At 40.8% G+C, this 16,950-nt stretch overlaps 1 protein-coding gene and 2 pseudogenes across 1 annotated transcript; 2 read left to right on the top strand and 1 right to left on the bottom strand.

The window, feature by feature from the left end:
- LOC110255358 overlaps nucleotides 1-16,950 on the bottom strand; it is a 218,355-nt pseudogene that overhangs the window by 196,579 nt on the left and 4,826 nt on the right.
- LOC100521911 lies at nucleotides 3,158-3,683 on the top strand (annotated as a pseudogene).
- LOC100522088 (olfactory receptor 10R2-like) lies at nucleotides 10,586-12,433 on the top strand. The gene has a single exon (XM_003129404.2). The coding sequence runs from the start codon at nucleotides 11,016-11,018 to the stop codon at nucleotides 11,952-11,954; it is 939 nt and encodes a 312-aa protein (XP_003129452.2). The 5' UTR covers nucleotides 10,586-11,015; the 3' UTR covers nucleotides 11,955-12,433.

The raw sequence follows: 16,950 nt of genomic DNA, 5'->3' as shown, positions 1-16,950 counted from the left end.
GTCATACTCTTTTCCCTAGTGGCTAAACCAATTTGTATTCCCAAATTGTGTTCCTTTTTCTCTTTATCCTTGCCAACATTTGTTATCACTTGCCTCCTTGATGACAGGCATTTTAGCAGGTATGATTTGGCATCTGATTGTGGTTTTCACTTTTATTTCTCTGATGATTAATGAGGTTCAACATCATTTCATGTACATCTTGGCTACCTGTATATCTTCTTTGGAAAAATGTCTATGCAGGTCATCCGTCCATTTTTTAATCAGTTGTTTGGGTTTTTTTTTTTTTTTTTTTTTTGCTATTAAGGTGTAGGAGTTCCTTATATATGGACACTAGCCCCTTATCAGAAATATGATTTGCAAATTTTTTCCCATTCAGTATGTTGCCTTTTCATTTTGTTAACAGTTTCATTTTCTGTGCAAAAGATTTATAGTTTGACGTAGTCTCAGTTTTGTTTTTTTGTTTTGTTTTGTTTTTGTTTTTTGCTTTTGTTGCCTTTGATTTTGGTGTCAAATCCAAAAAAAATGTTAAGACCAATGTCATATAGCTTACTCCTTTGTTTTCTTTTAGGAGTTTTATGGTTTCAGGTCTTACTTTTAATCCATTTTGAGTTAATTTTTAAGTATAGTCTAAGAGAATAGTCCAGTTTTATTCTTTTGCATGTGGCTGTTTAGTTTTCCCAAGACCATTTATTGAAGAAACTGTCCTTTCCCCCATTGCATTTTCTTAGTTCCTTTGTCATGTTAATTGACTATATTAATTTTTAATTTAATGGGTTTGTTTCTGGGCTCTCTCTTCTCTTCTCCTGATCCCTGTGTCTGCTTTATTCCATACCGTATTGTTTTGATTACTTTAGCTTTGTCATACAGTTTGAAATCAGGGAATGTGATGCCTCCAGCTTTGTTCTTCCTCCTCAAAATAGCTTCAGCTATTCAGGGCCTTTTGTGTTCCATACAAATTTTAGGATAATATGTTTTAATTCTGTGGAAAGTGCCATCAGAATTTTGATAGGGTCACATTAAATATGCACACTGCTTTGTGCATAGGGACATCTAACAGTATTAATTCTTCCCATCCACATGCAAGGATTATCTTTCCACTCATTTGTATCTTTTTCAGTTTCTTTCATCAGTGTCTTGTAGTTTTCAGTTCATAGAGCTTTCACCTCCTTGGTTAAATTTATTCTAGGTATTTTATTCTTATTTATTTATTTATTTTATTCACTTATTTATTTATTTTTAGGGCTGCACTTCCAGCATATGGAGGTTTCCAGGCTAGCAGTCTAATCAGAGCTGTAGCTGCTGGCCTACACCGCAGCCACAGCAAAGCCAGATCCAAGCTGTATATGTGACCTACCCCAGAGCTCATGGCAATGCCGATCCTCAGCCCACTGAGCAAGGCCAGGGATCGAACCCGCAACCTCCTGGTTCCTAGTCGGATTCATTTCCACTGCGCCACGACACAAACTCTGCCCTTTTTTTTTTTTTTTTTTTTTTTTGCCTAATTGCTCTGGGATTCACAGCTACTCTTATAATCTTATCAATATCCACAAATCTGTAATGGTATCCACTTTACCTCCATTATATTGATTATTTGGACTTTCTTTTTAAAAAGTTGTCATGAGGAGTTCCCATCATGGCTCAGCAGAAATGAATCTGACTCGTACCAGTGAGGTTGCAGGTTTGATCCCTGGCCTCACTCGGTGGGTTAAGGATCTGGCATTGCTGTGAGCTGTGGTGTAGGTTGCAGACATGGCTCAGATCTGGCACTGCTGTGGCTGTGTGTAGGCCAGTGGCCACAGCTTCAGTTCAACCCCTGGCCTGGGAACCTCCACAGGCCACAAGTGTGGCCCCAAAAAGACAAAATTAAAAGAAAATAAAACTTTGTCATGAGAAGTTCAACACATTACTATAAAAAACAAATATTTGACATTTTTGGTCTTCTGTGTTATGTGTTGATTTTTATGATTCATATCTGCTATTAAGTTTATAACTCATATTCTACAACCCTGGGTTTTATATTATGATTTATTTCTACCCATGAAAAGTAATGCAATTATTTTTAGCCTGTTTCTTTCCTAGTATTTCTAGTATAAATTTCCTTCTAAGAACTAGTATATCCACAGCCCAAGTTTTATGTATCAGTTGTTTTCTGATTTCTATTTATTTTTTTTGTTGGTTTCACCACGTGTTCCTTAATGATGTATTCATTTCCAAATATATGGGTGTTTTCCAGCTGTGTTTTTGTTACTGATTTCTAGCTTTATAGCATTCTATTAGAGAGGATACTTTTGTAACTGAAAACTATTAAAATGAGTTGAGTTGCTTTATTTTCCAATATCTGCTCAATTTTAAAAATATGCTGGATCTTGATTAATGCTCTAAGTTTCCATTTCCAGGAAGATGGTTAAAAGTGTTATAAAAAAATCTGACATGCACTTTTTCTCATAAATGAGAAGAACTGTGTGTCTGTAGCTCCACTTCTAGCAGCAAATGACATTATTTCTATTATCCTTTCTGTAGCTGACTGACATTGCATTTGAAAGAGTAGCGGATAAGCGAGGCAGACTGATGATTTAAGATAGAGAGACACAGAAGCATCATGCAGCCCCATCTGTCTTTGGCAGCTCATATCACAAGAACCCATAGAAAATCAATTAACTTGGAATTCACTAACTATCCTCTGAATAGCTACATAAGAAAAAAAAAAAATACCGAATCTAATCATCTGTCGATGGACATTTAGGTTGTTTCCATGTCCTGGCTATTGTGAATAGTGCTGCAATGAACATGCGGGTGCACGTGTCTCTTTTAAGTAGAGTTTTGTCCGGATCTATGCCCAAGAGTGGGATTGCGGGGTCATATGGAAGTTCTATGTATAGATTCCTAAGGTATCTCCAAACTGTTCTCCATAGTGGTTGTACCAGCCTATCAGACACAACTTAGAATAGATTTACAAGGAGATCCTGCTGAATAGCATTGAGAACTATGTCTAGATACTCATGTTGCAACAGAACAAAGGGTGGGGGGAAAAATGTAATTGTAATGTATACATGTAAGGATAACCTGACCCTCTTGCTGTACAGTGGGAAAATAAAAATATATATATATTTTAAAAAAAAGAAAAAAAAATACCAACATTCTCTTCCTGTTTCCCATCATGGCGCAGGATCAAGGTGAAAAGGAGAACCCCACGAGGGAACCTCACATCCACAGGCTCTGCCTCAACATCTCTGAGGGGGAGAGTGGAGACAGACTCACCTGGGCAGCCAGGTGCTGGAGCAGCTCACAGGCCAGACCCCTGCGTTCTGCAAAGCCAAATACACCATCAGATCCCTTGGCACCAGGAGAAAGGAAAAGGTTGCCGTCCGCTGCACAGTCCGTGGGACCGAGGGAGAAGAAATACTTGAGAAAGGTCTGCAGGTGCAAGAGCGCGAGTTAAGAAAAATAACTTCCCAGACACTGGAAACTTTGGTTTGGGGATCCAAGAACACATCAATCTGGGAATCAAATGTCACCCAAGTACCAGTATCTACAGCCTAGACTTCTACATGGTGCTGGGTAGGCCAGGTTTCAGCATCGCAGACAAAAATCCCAGGACAGGCTGCACTGGGCCCCACAGAGTCAGCAAAGAGGAGGCCATGTGCTGGTTCCAGCACAAGTACATCATCCTTCCCAGCAAGTAAGTCCCACTGCCGTCCAAAAGGCTAGTAAAACGTTTTCATTGAAATTAAGAAAAGAAAACAGAAAAACCCACCCGTCTCTAATAATAAGAGCCATTTAACAGGAGGCAGAAATCCTAGCTCACAAGGAACAAATGCAATTCATCTCATAGACTGAAATTTGGTCTGGGTGACTAGATGACCAGCAATAATGGTTAATGGTTGTAACTAGTTCCCCACTAAGAATGAATCTGGGCCAGCAATCAGAACCCGATGTTTATACTTCACTGGTTTTTAAATTTTGAGTGTGCATAATAAAGCACATGCAGTCCTCCTCCCTATGTACACACTGAGACTGTCTTAGGACAGTTCTCCAAAAGCAGAGCCTGAGCCAGCAATTAGTATGCAAGTGATTGAGTGAAGAGGGATCTTGGAGGAAAACCGTAAGAACAGGTGAAGCAGGGCAAGGCATGGGGAGAGGGCAGATAAAAGATGTGGGCTCTGCTGAAGCGTAGACTCAGTCTCACCCCCCAGGGAGCTATGGACCATGATGGCACCGCAGAGGGTCCTACTGTGTGACAACAGGGTGGTTTTGTCATTACTATTCCTAAATTGCTGTTTCCTTCAGTTGTCAGCTATGGGCACCTTGGGAGTGAAGGCATGGACTCCCAGATTCTTCTGGTTGCTCATGTTCCGTCCAGTAAAGCACAATTCTCCAGGACTATGGCTGTGAACTTTAGCAGCCAGCTCCTAGAGAAGCTTGGACATGTGTCTAGTAAGAGAAACCCAGGAAAGGCACAAAACTACCCAGACAGCTTGTCCTTTCTTTCTTTCTTTCTACTTCTTTTTAATGGCCCTACCTGCACACCTGCAGCATATGGAAGTTCCCAAGCCAGTGGATTGAATCCTGGCCACAGCTGTGACCTACATGGCAGCAACACTGGATCCTTTAACCCACTGAACAGGCAGGGGATCAAACCCACACCTCCTGCAGCTAATCTGCTGCAGTCAAATCCATAACCACTGCTCCACAGTGGGAACTCCACTAGCTAGCTTTTTAAAAACTTTATCTACAGCTACTGAGAGTGCTATAGCACATCTCTTAGCATTAAGAGTCTGGAATCCAGCATATGTCGTCCAAAATAAGCACCTCTCCCTACAGAAATCCTCCATAAAGACTAATTTCTCCCTTGGTTTTTAATCCTGTACAAACAAAAGCATTTTTAGGTAGGTGATCCATGTTCTGAATTTTAAAGAATGGGCAGGAATTTGCCTGAATAAACTCATGAAAAGGGATTTTGCCGACTGACAAAGTGCAGCATTTAATCAGGAGAAAGTCTCTTGAGTGACTGGCCACAACACTGAGTTTATGAGACCAGCTGTTGAGATAATACTGATAACACATGAGGTGGAAGATACTGCAGGTGGTGGAAGATTTGAAAGCCAAAGCTGATGAGAGGGCAATTAGGAGCCATTTGTGGATATCAGAATGGCGATGCAATAACTGGGGATTTTCTTTTTCAAAAAGGTCCATCCCAGGATGTCCCCATTGTGGCTCAGCAGTGACAAGCCCGACTAGTATCCATGAGGATGTTCGGTCCCTGGCCTCGCACAGTGGGTTAAAAATTCAGCATTGCCATGAGCGGTGGTGTAGGTCACAGACACAGCCGGCTCCTGTGTGGTCATGGCCGAGGCTGTCGCATTGGCCAGCGGCTGTAGCTCCAATGTGACCCCTAGCCTGGGAACTTCCATATGCTGTAAATGCAGCCCTAAAAAGCAAAAAATAAAAAATGACAGTCCCAGTGGCTGCCTCGTGAGAAAGCAATCACCGTGCTCAAGCTGCGTGTTCACCTTCTTCCTACTCCTTGCTTTTGAATGTTTCCCCTGGAAGAGCTTCTCAGGGCATGTCATTCCCTTGCCCCGTGTGTTGGCAGGAGACCTGAGAGACCTGGTGATTTTTCAGAATTATAAAATAAACAGCATTTTTGTAGGAATTAAAATATCCCTGAGGGAATCATGTCAAAACTTTAATGAGATGTGTTTCTATCACTTCAGCTGTCATTCAGGATTATAAGCGCAAATGTCACTAGAGAAGCCTCTATGGTCCGTCAGGATTTAAAAAATATATACACATTTTTATGACATCACATGAAGAGAGAGGTCCACAGAGCACAAGATCCCTGGTCGCCAAAGCAGCAGTCTCTAGATAATGATCTCCAGTGGCCCAGGGACCCTCATTAAAATCTTTCTTAAGGAATGGGGAAGGCACAACCTTTGTGTTACAGGAGACGCTGCTGTCGGAGGGGAATCCTCACAGGTACTCAGAGGGAAAAGCCACCTAAAACTTTATCCCTGAACTATGAATACATGGAATCACTGAAAGAACTGCAGAAAGCCACACCTGAATTGTGAGACTCTTAAGTCCTTCCTCCGTTTAATTAAGTCATGATTTTAAGGGGCTGGAAGATGACTTTCCCTTCTCTCAAAGGTGGGAATTTTAGACATTTTCTCTTTATAATGAACATTTTATTCTGCATCTTCTAATAATCAAGCATTCACAGGTGTTAGTAGCCTGTTATTAGATGTTAAACTATGAGCCAGATAAGCCGGAATTTAAGAATGTTGTCCATCCCCACTCCTGGTAGAGCTGGAACCCAGAAAATTGCCTGGGGAAGGTTATCGAGAAGAGAAGGAAAACAACGGCAAACTCAAGGCAAAAGTGAGGTGAATTAAAAGGGTAAGCCTTGGTTAATCAAACAGAAGAGTTGAAAAAAAATTCTATAAATCTGGTTGTCCAGGGCCTGCCGTGTGATTGGGAAGAGCAGAAACAATGCCGCATTGATACTGTCTTCTGTACCTACTGTTCTAGAAGACATGAAAAAAAGACCCATTAGTGTCATCAACACAGGTGCAAAGTAAAGTGTGATAAAACGTAACAAGTTCTCAACCAAAATTAATGAGAGAGATTATGGAGAGTATATGTACCCTCAAGCCCTGGAGCAGTATCTTCTTGGAGAGGCTTGTAAAAAACACTCGTGTTGCCTATGGGTGGAGATGCATTGTCTGCTAACGCTCCTCTCGCCCTCTGCAATGCCCCCTAGTGGGTGACCGTTTATGTCGGTCAATGGCGCCTTGATGTTACACTAAAGAGGCGTCACGTGTAGAATTCAACTATGGTAGTTTCTTTTTCCTAGGTTTTAAACAACCGTCGCTGGAGTTTTGAGAAGTGTCTGTAAATTAAATTAGGCAAGAATGTAGACAACACCTAAACATGCATTCACAGTGCTGGGTGAAAGTAGTCTTAAAACTATTGAGAGCAACCAACTATCGTTAGTACATATCCAAACAAAATAAACACTAACTAGAACAAGCAGTGTGTTGAAGAGGAGCTAATAAATGCACTGAAATAAAAGCATGGAAGCTTTCTGGAGAATATGGATTTTTCCCCTATAGCCTCTGAATTAACATCAGCAAAAATTTTACAGTCACTATGCTCAAGATGCAAATTGGACATACAAAATTTTAAAACAATTCTCTGCTCTGTCTAGCATAGGAGTCAAGCACACACATAACGACAACAACAACCAACCTCCTCGTGATAAAATGTTTGAGGAGACTTCTGAGGGAAATGACATTTGAATGGTCTTCCCAAGAATGCTATTTTTAGCAGTCAGAAAGAAAAGGGCAAGAAGAACACTAGGACTTGTAGAAAACAGCATGAAGAACAGCCATGAAGGACATTCTATATTTGGAAAGAGTGGAATGTTCCCCATGCAGGGGAGGCTGGGGGCAGGAGAGGAGGTGAGAGCCCTTATAGTCAAATAGTCAAGCACGTGGTTCTCTGGACTCTCACTGCCCGCTGAAAGAGTAGCTGCACATGTGCATTTGACGGCCATATCCTTTTGGCAAATTAAATAATGTTCTAAGCCATAGTTTCCTCACTACAAACAAGGCCATAAAATCAGTTAAATCTTAGGACAGCTATGAAGCTATATGAGATGGTGCAACTGAAACAGGCAATGAAGTTTAGGAGTTTCTAATTTGTAAGAAAGAGTACCTAAAATCTAAAATGAGGCGAATGATTGTCAGCTGGACCTAGGAAAGCTGGTGGGAGATGAAGGGGAGGACGGGTAGAGAGAAAGAGTAGAGGCTGTGGCCCAAGTCCACGTGAGTGACGCGGTGGAACGCACAACCCCAGCATCTAAGAAATGTGGACAGCAAGAGGGCTGGGGAATCAGAGTGGTCCCAGCCAGCGCCTGACCACGAGTAAAAGTCCGATGGGAAACAAAATGAGGGAGGAGGAGTTGTGGCACAGGGAACCCCAGGGCGAAGACACGGCAGCATGAAGGACGGGGATGTGTTTGGGAAAACGGAGAGCGAGCACGACTGCGGAGTGTTTGGGAAAGGGCATCACTGCCAGGCCCGGGTGTAGGCAGGTAGACAGATGTGCTGGAAACAGAGCCAGGAGCAGTGGCAGGGGGTCCATTTGTGACGAACATCAGATATCATGTGGGGTATAGGATTTCCTCCTGTAAGCAGCTTGTGGCTATTCACTATTTTAAGTCACTGTTAGTGACTTAAAATACCCTGTTTAGAAATGCAATATCTGGTCCACTGTGGTGAGTGAAATAAAAAGGCAACAGACTTGTGACTCACAGAAGGCTCCAGAGGCGCCGAAATGACCCCGTGAGGCTGGTCCAGGACAGCGGGGAGTAAAAACACACGCCAACAATGGAAAAGGTGACGGCAAAGGCCACCTGGAGTTCTGGCATTGAGAGTGTGTGTGCACAGGGGAGGGAGAAATCAAGACCGGGGTCTGATGGTAGCGCTCTGGGGTCTGTCACTAACTCATGTGGGAGGCACCGGAGGGAACTCCGACACGCGGAGGAGACGGGGCCGTTCTGTTCCCAAAATCTCACAGTCAGGCCCTGGAGGCCCTCTGGGCCTGGATGTGCTACTTCCTTCACAGTAGAGGTGGGAACTGGGGAGTCATACAAGGTAGAACACAGCTAAAGCAGTAAGAATGGGAAAATGTCTCTTTCGGAGGCAAATAGGCTAGAAAGTCTTCCGAGGAAGAAAGTGGAGTGGCCTCAAAGACAAGCCACATGGGTCCAGGCTGCAGACTCTTGGGTCGGTGAGTTTCCCGCCCTAGGGTCTCCGTGTTAGCTGTGAACCGTGACTGTAATGCTTTCTCCCCTAATCTTATACCTGTGGTTTGCTTACTGCCATTCTGGTCTCCATTTCGGCATGCCACTTCCTCGCAGAGGGCTTCCCTGACTCCTCAAAGCAAAGCAGTCATCTGCTCTCACATCACAGAGCTCCTATGTGTCTGTTACATACTGTGTTTCTCATGCATAAGATTGCCTGGCCCTTCATATGCATTTGGTCAATATGCATTGAATATACGAATGACTTTATAGTCACACAGCCACTCTGTACCTCACTTTGTCATTTATAAAATCAGAATGAGGAGTTCCCTGGTGGCCCAGTGGGTTAAGGATCCACCATTGTCACTGCTGTGGCTTGGGGTGCTGCTGCGGCACTGGTTTGATCCCTGGCCCAGGAATTTTCACGTCATGGCTGTAGTCAAAAAAAATATCAGAATGAAAATTCCAAAGACACAAACTTATGAGGACTGCATGAGAGCTCTGTCTAGCCCAGCACACTGTCTGGCGCATGATAGGTATTAGGTGGGTGCTGGTTTCTGGCATGATTCCTCTTATATTCTTTGTACACAACTACAGTGCAAAGTGAAAACCTTAGCCCTTCAAGTCACAGTATGATTGATAGTCCTACAGAGAAACTTCCAGCCACTCTTTCCCCTTGCATAGTCCGTTTTCCACTGCTGATTCCTTGTTAGTTTTCTTCCCTTCACCTTTAAGAGTGACTGACATTAAAATAAAAATTCCATGGAGTGTCTTCATGTAGTTTTTCTGAGCTCGATGCTTGCAAGATTAGATGATTAATGAATAAACTTAAAAAGAAACATAATTTACAAAATTGATCATTAGGAATTTGAGTTTATTCCATTCAGGTCTGCACTACTTGCTAGAAAATGTCCTGGAGCTTTACTAAAAATCCCAAAATTTGATTAGAATATTATGGCCAGAGTATGCCATTCTACATGAGACAGAAATTTCAAAATCACTTCAACTCCAAGCTAATCAATCCATTCATATTATATTAGGCATCTGGAAAAGACCTTTGATGAGAAATTATTAAGAACTTAAAATTATTTGAATACCATATGATATCACTGTAATATGTGGAATCTAATATATGGCACGAGTGAATCTTTCCACAGAAAAGAAAATCACGGACTTGGAGAACAGACTTGTGGCTGCCAAGGGGGAGGGGGAGGGAGTGAGATGGATTGGGAATTTGGGGTTAAAAATGCATACTATAGCCTTTGGAATGGATAAGTAATGAGATCCTGCTGTGTAACACTGGGAACTATATCTAGTCACTCATGGTAGAGCATGATAATGGGAGAAAAAGAATGTATACATGTATGTGTAACTGGGTCACCTTGCCGTAATGTAGAAAATTGACAGAACACTGTAAACCAGCTATGATGGAAATAATAAAAATCATTATAAAATAAAAATAAAAAACAAAAAAGACCTTAAAGTTATTGATATGTATTGAGAACTATTTTAAATCCCAAGCTTTAATTATTACCATGGAGAGGAACTCCGTAGATGTTATAACATGTTAAATTCATTTGCGGTGCTCAGGTCATTGTCGCCGGCATTGCTTTCGGAGCCACTGCACACGAGAAACACTGATGGAAGGAGGATTTCCTTACAGTCAAAGTTCTTTGGGAACATCTCACAGTTCCCCCTAATTTTTAAAAAATGTTACATTCATTTTAAGTGATTTAAATGATTGAATTATTTTATTCATTCAGTTAATAGTTTGTGAAGCACTCCTGAGTACCAGGCTACCATTATATCTGAAAGAGCATTTGAAAAATGTAGCATTACAAAACCCGGTCGATGAGAACAAAGCAAATTTATTCAAATTTCCTGCTTAAATGAAGACAATGAGTGGAAAAGAGAGAGATCAGAATGCTTTTGTGAATACAATCAAGAAGAGATGTGGGCCCATTCCATGTCGTTGATACAGATTTTCGTACTAGAGTTCTCCGCATCCCTCTGACTCCTGAACTTGATTTCAGTCAAGTGCATTTAGCATTCCTTTCCCAGGCTTTTCTGTGAAGCGGTGTCTGAGGCTCAGGCCCCCTCGTTTAAAGTCTAGTTGGCATCAGTACATCAGGATAGTTTAAAATCATCTCAGAGTCTTGACCTCAAGAACACCCGCCCTCTGGGAGAGAGCTGTACCTGCACCAGGAGGATGGGCAATCACACCGCCGTGAGCACCTTCCTTCTGTGGGGCTTTTCCAGTTTCCCAGGCCTGCAGACTCTCCTCTTTGTGACGATTCTCTTCTCCCACGCTACCATCCTTGCTGCAAATGCGTCTGTAATGGTGGCCATCAAGTGCACGCACAACCTTCACACCCCCCTGTACTTTCTGCTCGGTGGTCTGTCCTTTTCAGAAACCTGCACCACTATGGCAATTATCCCCCGACTGCTGGTGGATCTCCTGTCAGAAAGCAAGACCCTTTCTCTCTCAGAGTGTGCCACACAGATGCTTTTCTTCTTTGGCTTGGGAGCCAACAACTGCTTCATCATGTCTGCCATGTCCTATGACCGTTACACTGCCATCCGCAACCCGCTGCACTATGCCACCCTGATGACCCCAAAGGTCTGCTTCCAGCTGATGACGGCCTCTTGGGTGGCTGGGTTCCTGGTTTCTCTGTGCATTGTCGTCATCATATTCAACCTGTCTTTCTGTGACTCCAACGTCATCCAGCACTTCTTTTGTGACATCTCACCTGTGATGTGCCTTGCTTGTGACTATACTCTCTACCATGAAATGGCTATATTTGTGTTCTCCGCCTTTGTGTTGGGGGGCAGCTTTATCCTAATTATGATTTCCTACGTCTTCATTGGGTCCGTAGTTATGAAGGTGCCTTCTGCCACGGGGAGGTGTAAGGCCTTCTCCACCTGCTCCTCCCACCTGACCGTGGTGTGCATACACTATGCATTTGCTGGCTTTGTCTATCTGAGGCCCAAGGACAGGGACTCCCCCCGTGAAGATATGCTGATGGCTGTGGCATACACAATACTGACACCTCTGCTTAATCCCATTGTTTACAGTCTAAGAAACAAAGAAATGCAGGTAGCCCTAAGGAAGGTACTAGATAAGAAAGTTCACCCCTCAGATGGTTAATGAAAGAATCCTGAGCCCTTAAAAACTACAGATTGCTGGAAAATAAAAGTGAGAAAGCAGAATACTTCCAATGAAATAATCACTTTGTGTACCAAGCAATTAAAATGTAATCTATTTACCTGATTATGCCCTGGCATCACCATTTTTCCAGGGCAAACAGGATACAGTTTTAAATATTTTTCAGTTAACACTTATCCTTCTGAAACTATTCCAAGAAGTGGCAGAGAAAGGAACACCACCATGTTCATTCTATCAGGCGACCATCTCCCTGATACCAAACCAAAGATGTCATCAAAAACTATAGCCCAATACTGCTGGCAAGCAGAGACACAAAACTCCTTAACAAAATATTAACAAATAGAATTCAACTGTGCATTCAAAAGATTGTACACATACACCATGATCAAGTGGAATTTATCCCAGGGATGCAAGGATTCTCAATATCCACCCATCAATCCGTGCAACACACTCTATTAACAAACTGAAGAATAAAAATCATATGATCATCTCAATAGACACTGAAAAATCTTTTGACAAAATTCAAAACCCATTTCTGATAAAAACTCTCTAGAAAGTGGGCCTAGAGGGAACCTACCTCAACATAATATAGGCCACGTATGACAAACTCACAGCTAACATCATACTCAGGGGTGAATAGCTGAGCATTTCCACTAAGATCAGGAACAAGACAAGGAGGTCCACACTTGCCACTGTTATTCAACACAGTCTTGAAAATTCTAGCCATAGCAATCAGAGAAGAAAATGAAATTAAAGAATCCAAATTGGAAAAGAAGTAAAACTGTCACTGTTTGCAGAGGACATGACACTATACATAGAAAAATCCTGAAGATGCTACCAGTAAACTGTTAGACCTCTTTGGTAAAGTTGCAGGATACAAAAGTCATATACAGAAATCCCTTTCATTCCTATATGCAAACAATTAAAGTTTAGAAAGATAAATCAAGGAAACAATCCCTGCTACCGCTGCATCAAAAATAAATAAGTAAATAAATAAAGTACCAAGGAATAAACATACCTAGGGAGAAAAAGACCTATACTCTGAAAACTATAAGATGCAGATTAAAAAAAAATTAAAGATGACATGAACAGATGGAAAGGTATACCATGTTCTTGGATTGAAAAAATCAATATTCTCAAAATAGATATACTACCCAAGGCAATCTACAGCTGCAATACAATCCCTATCAAATTACCAATGGCATTTTCCACAGAACAAGAACAAAAAATTCCAAAATGTGTATGGAAACACAGAAGATCACAATAGCCAAAGAAATGCTGAGAAAGAAAAACGGAGTTGAAGGCATCACGCTCCCTGACTTTATACTACAAAGCTAAGGTCAACAAAATTGTATGGTACTGGTACAAAAACAGAAACATAGATCCGTGGTAAAGGATAGAAAGCTCAGAAATAAATCCATGCACCTGTAGTCAATTCATCTATGTTAAAGGAGGTAATAATATACAATGGAAAAAAGATAGCCTCTTCAGTAAGTGGTGCTGGGAAAACCAGACAGCACATGTAAAAGAATGAGACTAGAACATTTCTTCGCACCATGTACAAAAATAAACAAAAATGATTTAAAGGCCTAAACTTAAGACCGGATACAAAATTCCTAGATAAGTACATGGGCAGGATATATACTCTTTGACATAATAACAGCAGTATGCTTTTGGATCCACCTCCTGAAGTAATGAAAATAAAAAAAAAATAAGCAAATGGGACCTAGTTAAACTTAAAAGTTTTTCATAGCAAAGGAAATCATAAAATAAAATGCAACCCACAGAATGGGCAAAAATATTTTCAAAAAAAGTGGCCAACAAGTGATTAATTTCCAAAATATACAAACTCGTGCAGCCCAATAGCAAATAAACAAACAAAATAATCAAAAATGGCCATAAGGTCTAAATAGACATTTCTCCCAAGAAGACATACATATGGCTGAAAAACACATGAAAAGATGCTCAAAAATCAAAATGAAATATCTCATACCAGTCAGAATGGCCATCATCAAAAAGACTGCAAACAATACATTCTAGAGAAGGTGTAGAGAAAAGGGAACCCTCCTATGCTGTTGGTGGAAATGTAAATTGGTAAAAATCTCTATGGTAAACAGTATGGAGATTCCTCAAAACACTAAATGATCCAACATTTCCCACTCATGGACATATATACCGAGAAAACCATAATTTGAAAAGACACATTTACCCCAATGTTCACTGCAGGTCTATTTACAATAGCCAAGGAGTTCCTGCTGTGGTGCAGTGGGTTAAGGATCCAGCTTGTCTCTGTGGTGATACGGTTTTTATCCCCGGCCCCAGCACAAGCAACGTAAATGTCCATCATCAGAGGAATGGATAAAGAAGGTATGGTACATATATACAATGGAATATTACTCAACAATAAAAAAAATGAAATTGTGCCCTTTGCAGCAACATGGATAGACCTAGAGATTATCATACTACACAAATTAAGTCAGAGAAAGACAAAGAGCATACAATATCAATTATAAGTGGAATTTTAAAATGGTACAAATGAACTTGTTTACAAAACAGAAAAGGCTCACAGATTTTGAAAACAAGTTTATGGTTACCAAAGGGGAAGGGTATGGGGAGAGAGAAATTGGGGGTTTGGGAATGGCAACGTCATAATTTTATACATGGAATGGAGGATCAATGGGCACCTGCCATATAGCATAAGGAATCTATCAAAGTTCTATGATAATGAATATCCATATATGTATATGGCTGAATCACTTTGCTATACAGCAGAAATTTACATAATATAATAAATCAATTGTACTTCAATAAAATTAAATTTTAAAGAAGAAAAACATTTTAAAATATGTGTATATGCAATATGTATGCATGTACACATATGAGCATATAGGAAAATGAAAACATTTATCAAGAATTGTCTTGATAGTAATTGGGTGAATCTTTCTGGTTTTGGATTGTAGTTTTAATGTCAATTCCTGAAGTTTGTGACTAGTCCTATATCTCGAATATTTCTGTTTTTTTTCTAAAGGTTTATAGTTTGTAGTTCTACATTTTGCATTGAACTCCATGATCTATTTTGAGTAAATTCTTGTATAAATATGACTTAGGTGTATGTGGTTTCCCCCTCTAAGGATGTCCAATTATTCTGGCACTCTTCGTTGAAAAGCCTTCCTTCTTTCTTGGATTCCTTCTGCACCTTTTAACAAATAACTCTCATAGTTGTGTAGGGCTTTCTCTAGACTTTCTATTCAGCTTCATTGATCTATTCTTCTGTTCTTCAACCAGTAGCAGTGTCCTCATGACTGCAGCTATATAGATAGCATCACTATCAACAGAGAGATTCCTATCACTTTTCTCTTTCAATATTATATTTTCTAGGACATCCCTTTTCAGTAATATAAGCAGTTAGTGCTGCAAATTTCCCTCTCAGCTCCGCTTACCTGAATCTCACGTCTTTTTGCTAAATTGCCTTTTTATTTTCAGTCTATGTGTTTTTTAATTTCTGAAATTCCAAGTCTTTCCTTAACATTTACTTTCTTTTTAGAGAACTGCTTTAGCCATATTACCTAAAGGTAGTTTTGTTGGGAACAAATTCCCATCGCTTTCCTTTAATTGAAATACTTTTATTTATCCTCCATTTCTGAAGGATATTTTTGCCAAATGTAGATTTATGTTTGACAGTTTTTTGCTTTTAGTACTTGAAAAACATTATGATCTCCCTTCCCCTCGTCAAGGTTTCAGATGATAAATATGTTTTCTTTCATATTGCTTTTTCTCTTTAAGTCATGGGTCCTTTCTGTGTGCTTTCAAGATATTGGTTTTAATTTTTAGAAATTTAATCGTGATGTGTAATCATGCGGATTTCTCTGGAATTCTCAGCCTCCTAAATCTCTGTCTTTCACCAAATTTGGGAAATTTCAGCCATCATTTCCTTAAATAATTATTCAATAACCCTTCTTTCTCCTCTTTTTATAGGACTCCCAATATATGAATGCTAGCTCATTTTTATTGCCTCACAGATCCATGTAGCTGTTTTTTTCCAATTTCCTCTTTGTTTAGATCAGGTATTTCTATTCATCTTTATTTAAGTCCATTAATTTATCCTCTGTCCTCTTAATGCTACTGTTGTACCCATCCAGCAAGATTTTAACTTCAGTGATGATATTTTTCAGATCTAGAAATTTCCCTTCATTATTTTTTATAATTCTATTTCTTTGCTGAAAGTTTCTATTTTTTTTTCGTTTGTGTAGAGAAAGTTTATGATGGAATCTTGAAACATTGTCTGATGTCTGCTTTAAAATCCTTGTCAGATAATTTCAGCGTATTGTTCATCCTGATATGGGCATATCCTCTCTCTTCTCATTGAAGTTGTGAGTTTTCTGGTTCTTGGTATGACATTCAGGATATTATATTACGAGACTCTAGGTCAGGTTCAGTCTTTCTTTAGGAGGATGTCCCCCATCACTGCAACTACCAGGGGTGTGTGTGTGTGTGTGTGTGTGTGTGTGTGTGTGTCCAGACTCCTGCTGAAAACTACTGACACCTCTGTCAGAAACAGGCTGACTCCCCCAGCCTCCTTGAAGATGAAAGGAATGCAACTTCAGCTCCCCCCCTGCCCTGTTGTCTCCTTTTCAGTTACAATGTGACACCAACCTCCTTTCCTCCAGGTAAGGTCAGCTCTGGGCCCACTGCCACTGGAGGGAGGATGTGCACAGCTGGCTCACACTGCTTTGTTGCAGGTGCAAATGGAAGCTCAAGTACCCACTGGGCCCCCACTCACAAGGGGGGGTGGTTACAGGGAGCGGAGTACCAACTAGTACCACCTCACACCCCCTCATTGTCTCATCTCTGCCAGATGACAAGGGAAGCTCATTTCCGTGCTGGACCCCAGTGACAATACCTTGGCAGGGAAGTCAAAGGGTAGGTGGGGGTGACTAACAGCTCCCTGTTTGGCCCCAAAGAATTCTGGAGGTGGGAG

The sequence above is a fragment of the Sus scrofa genome, chromosome 9 (genome assembly GCF_000003025.6).
Source record: "Sus scrofa isolate TJ Tabasco breed Duroc chromosome 9, Sscrofa11.1, whole genome shotgun sequence".
NCBI lineage: Eukaryota > Metazoa > Chordata > Mammalia > Artiodactyla > Suidae > Sus > Sus scrofa.
The sequence above is the reverse complement of the archived record's forward strand: the minus strand, read 5'-3'. Positions and strand labels throughout refer to the sequence as shown.

Bases quoted from the DNA above. Each gene is read 5' to 3' on its own strand.
- LOC100522088 (XM_003129404.2), top strand. From the start codon at position 11,016: ATGGGCAATCACACCGCCGTGAGCACCTTCCTTCTGTGGGGCTTTTCC.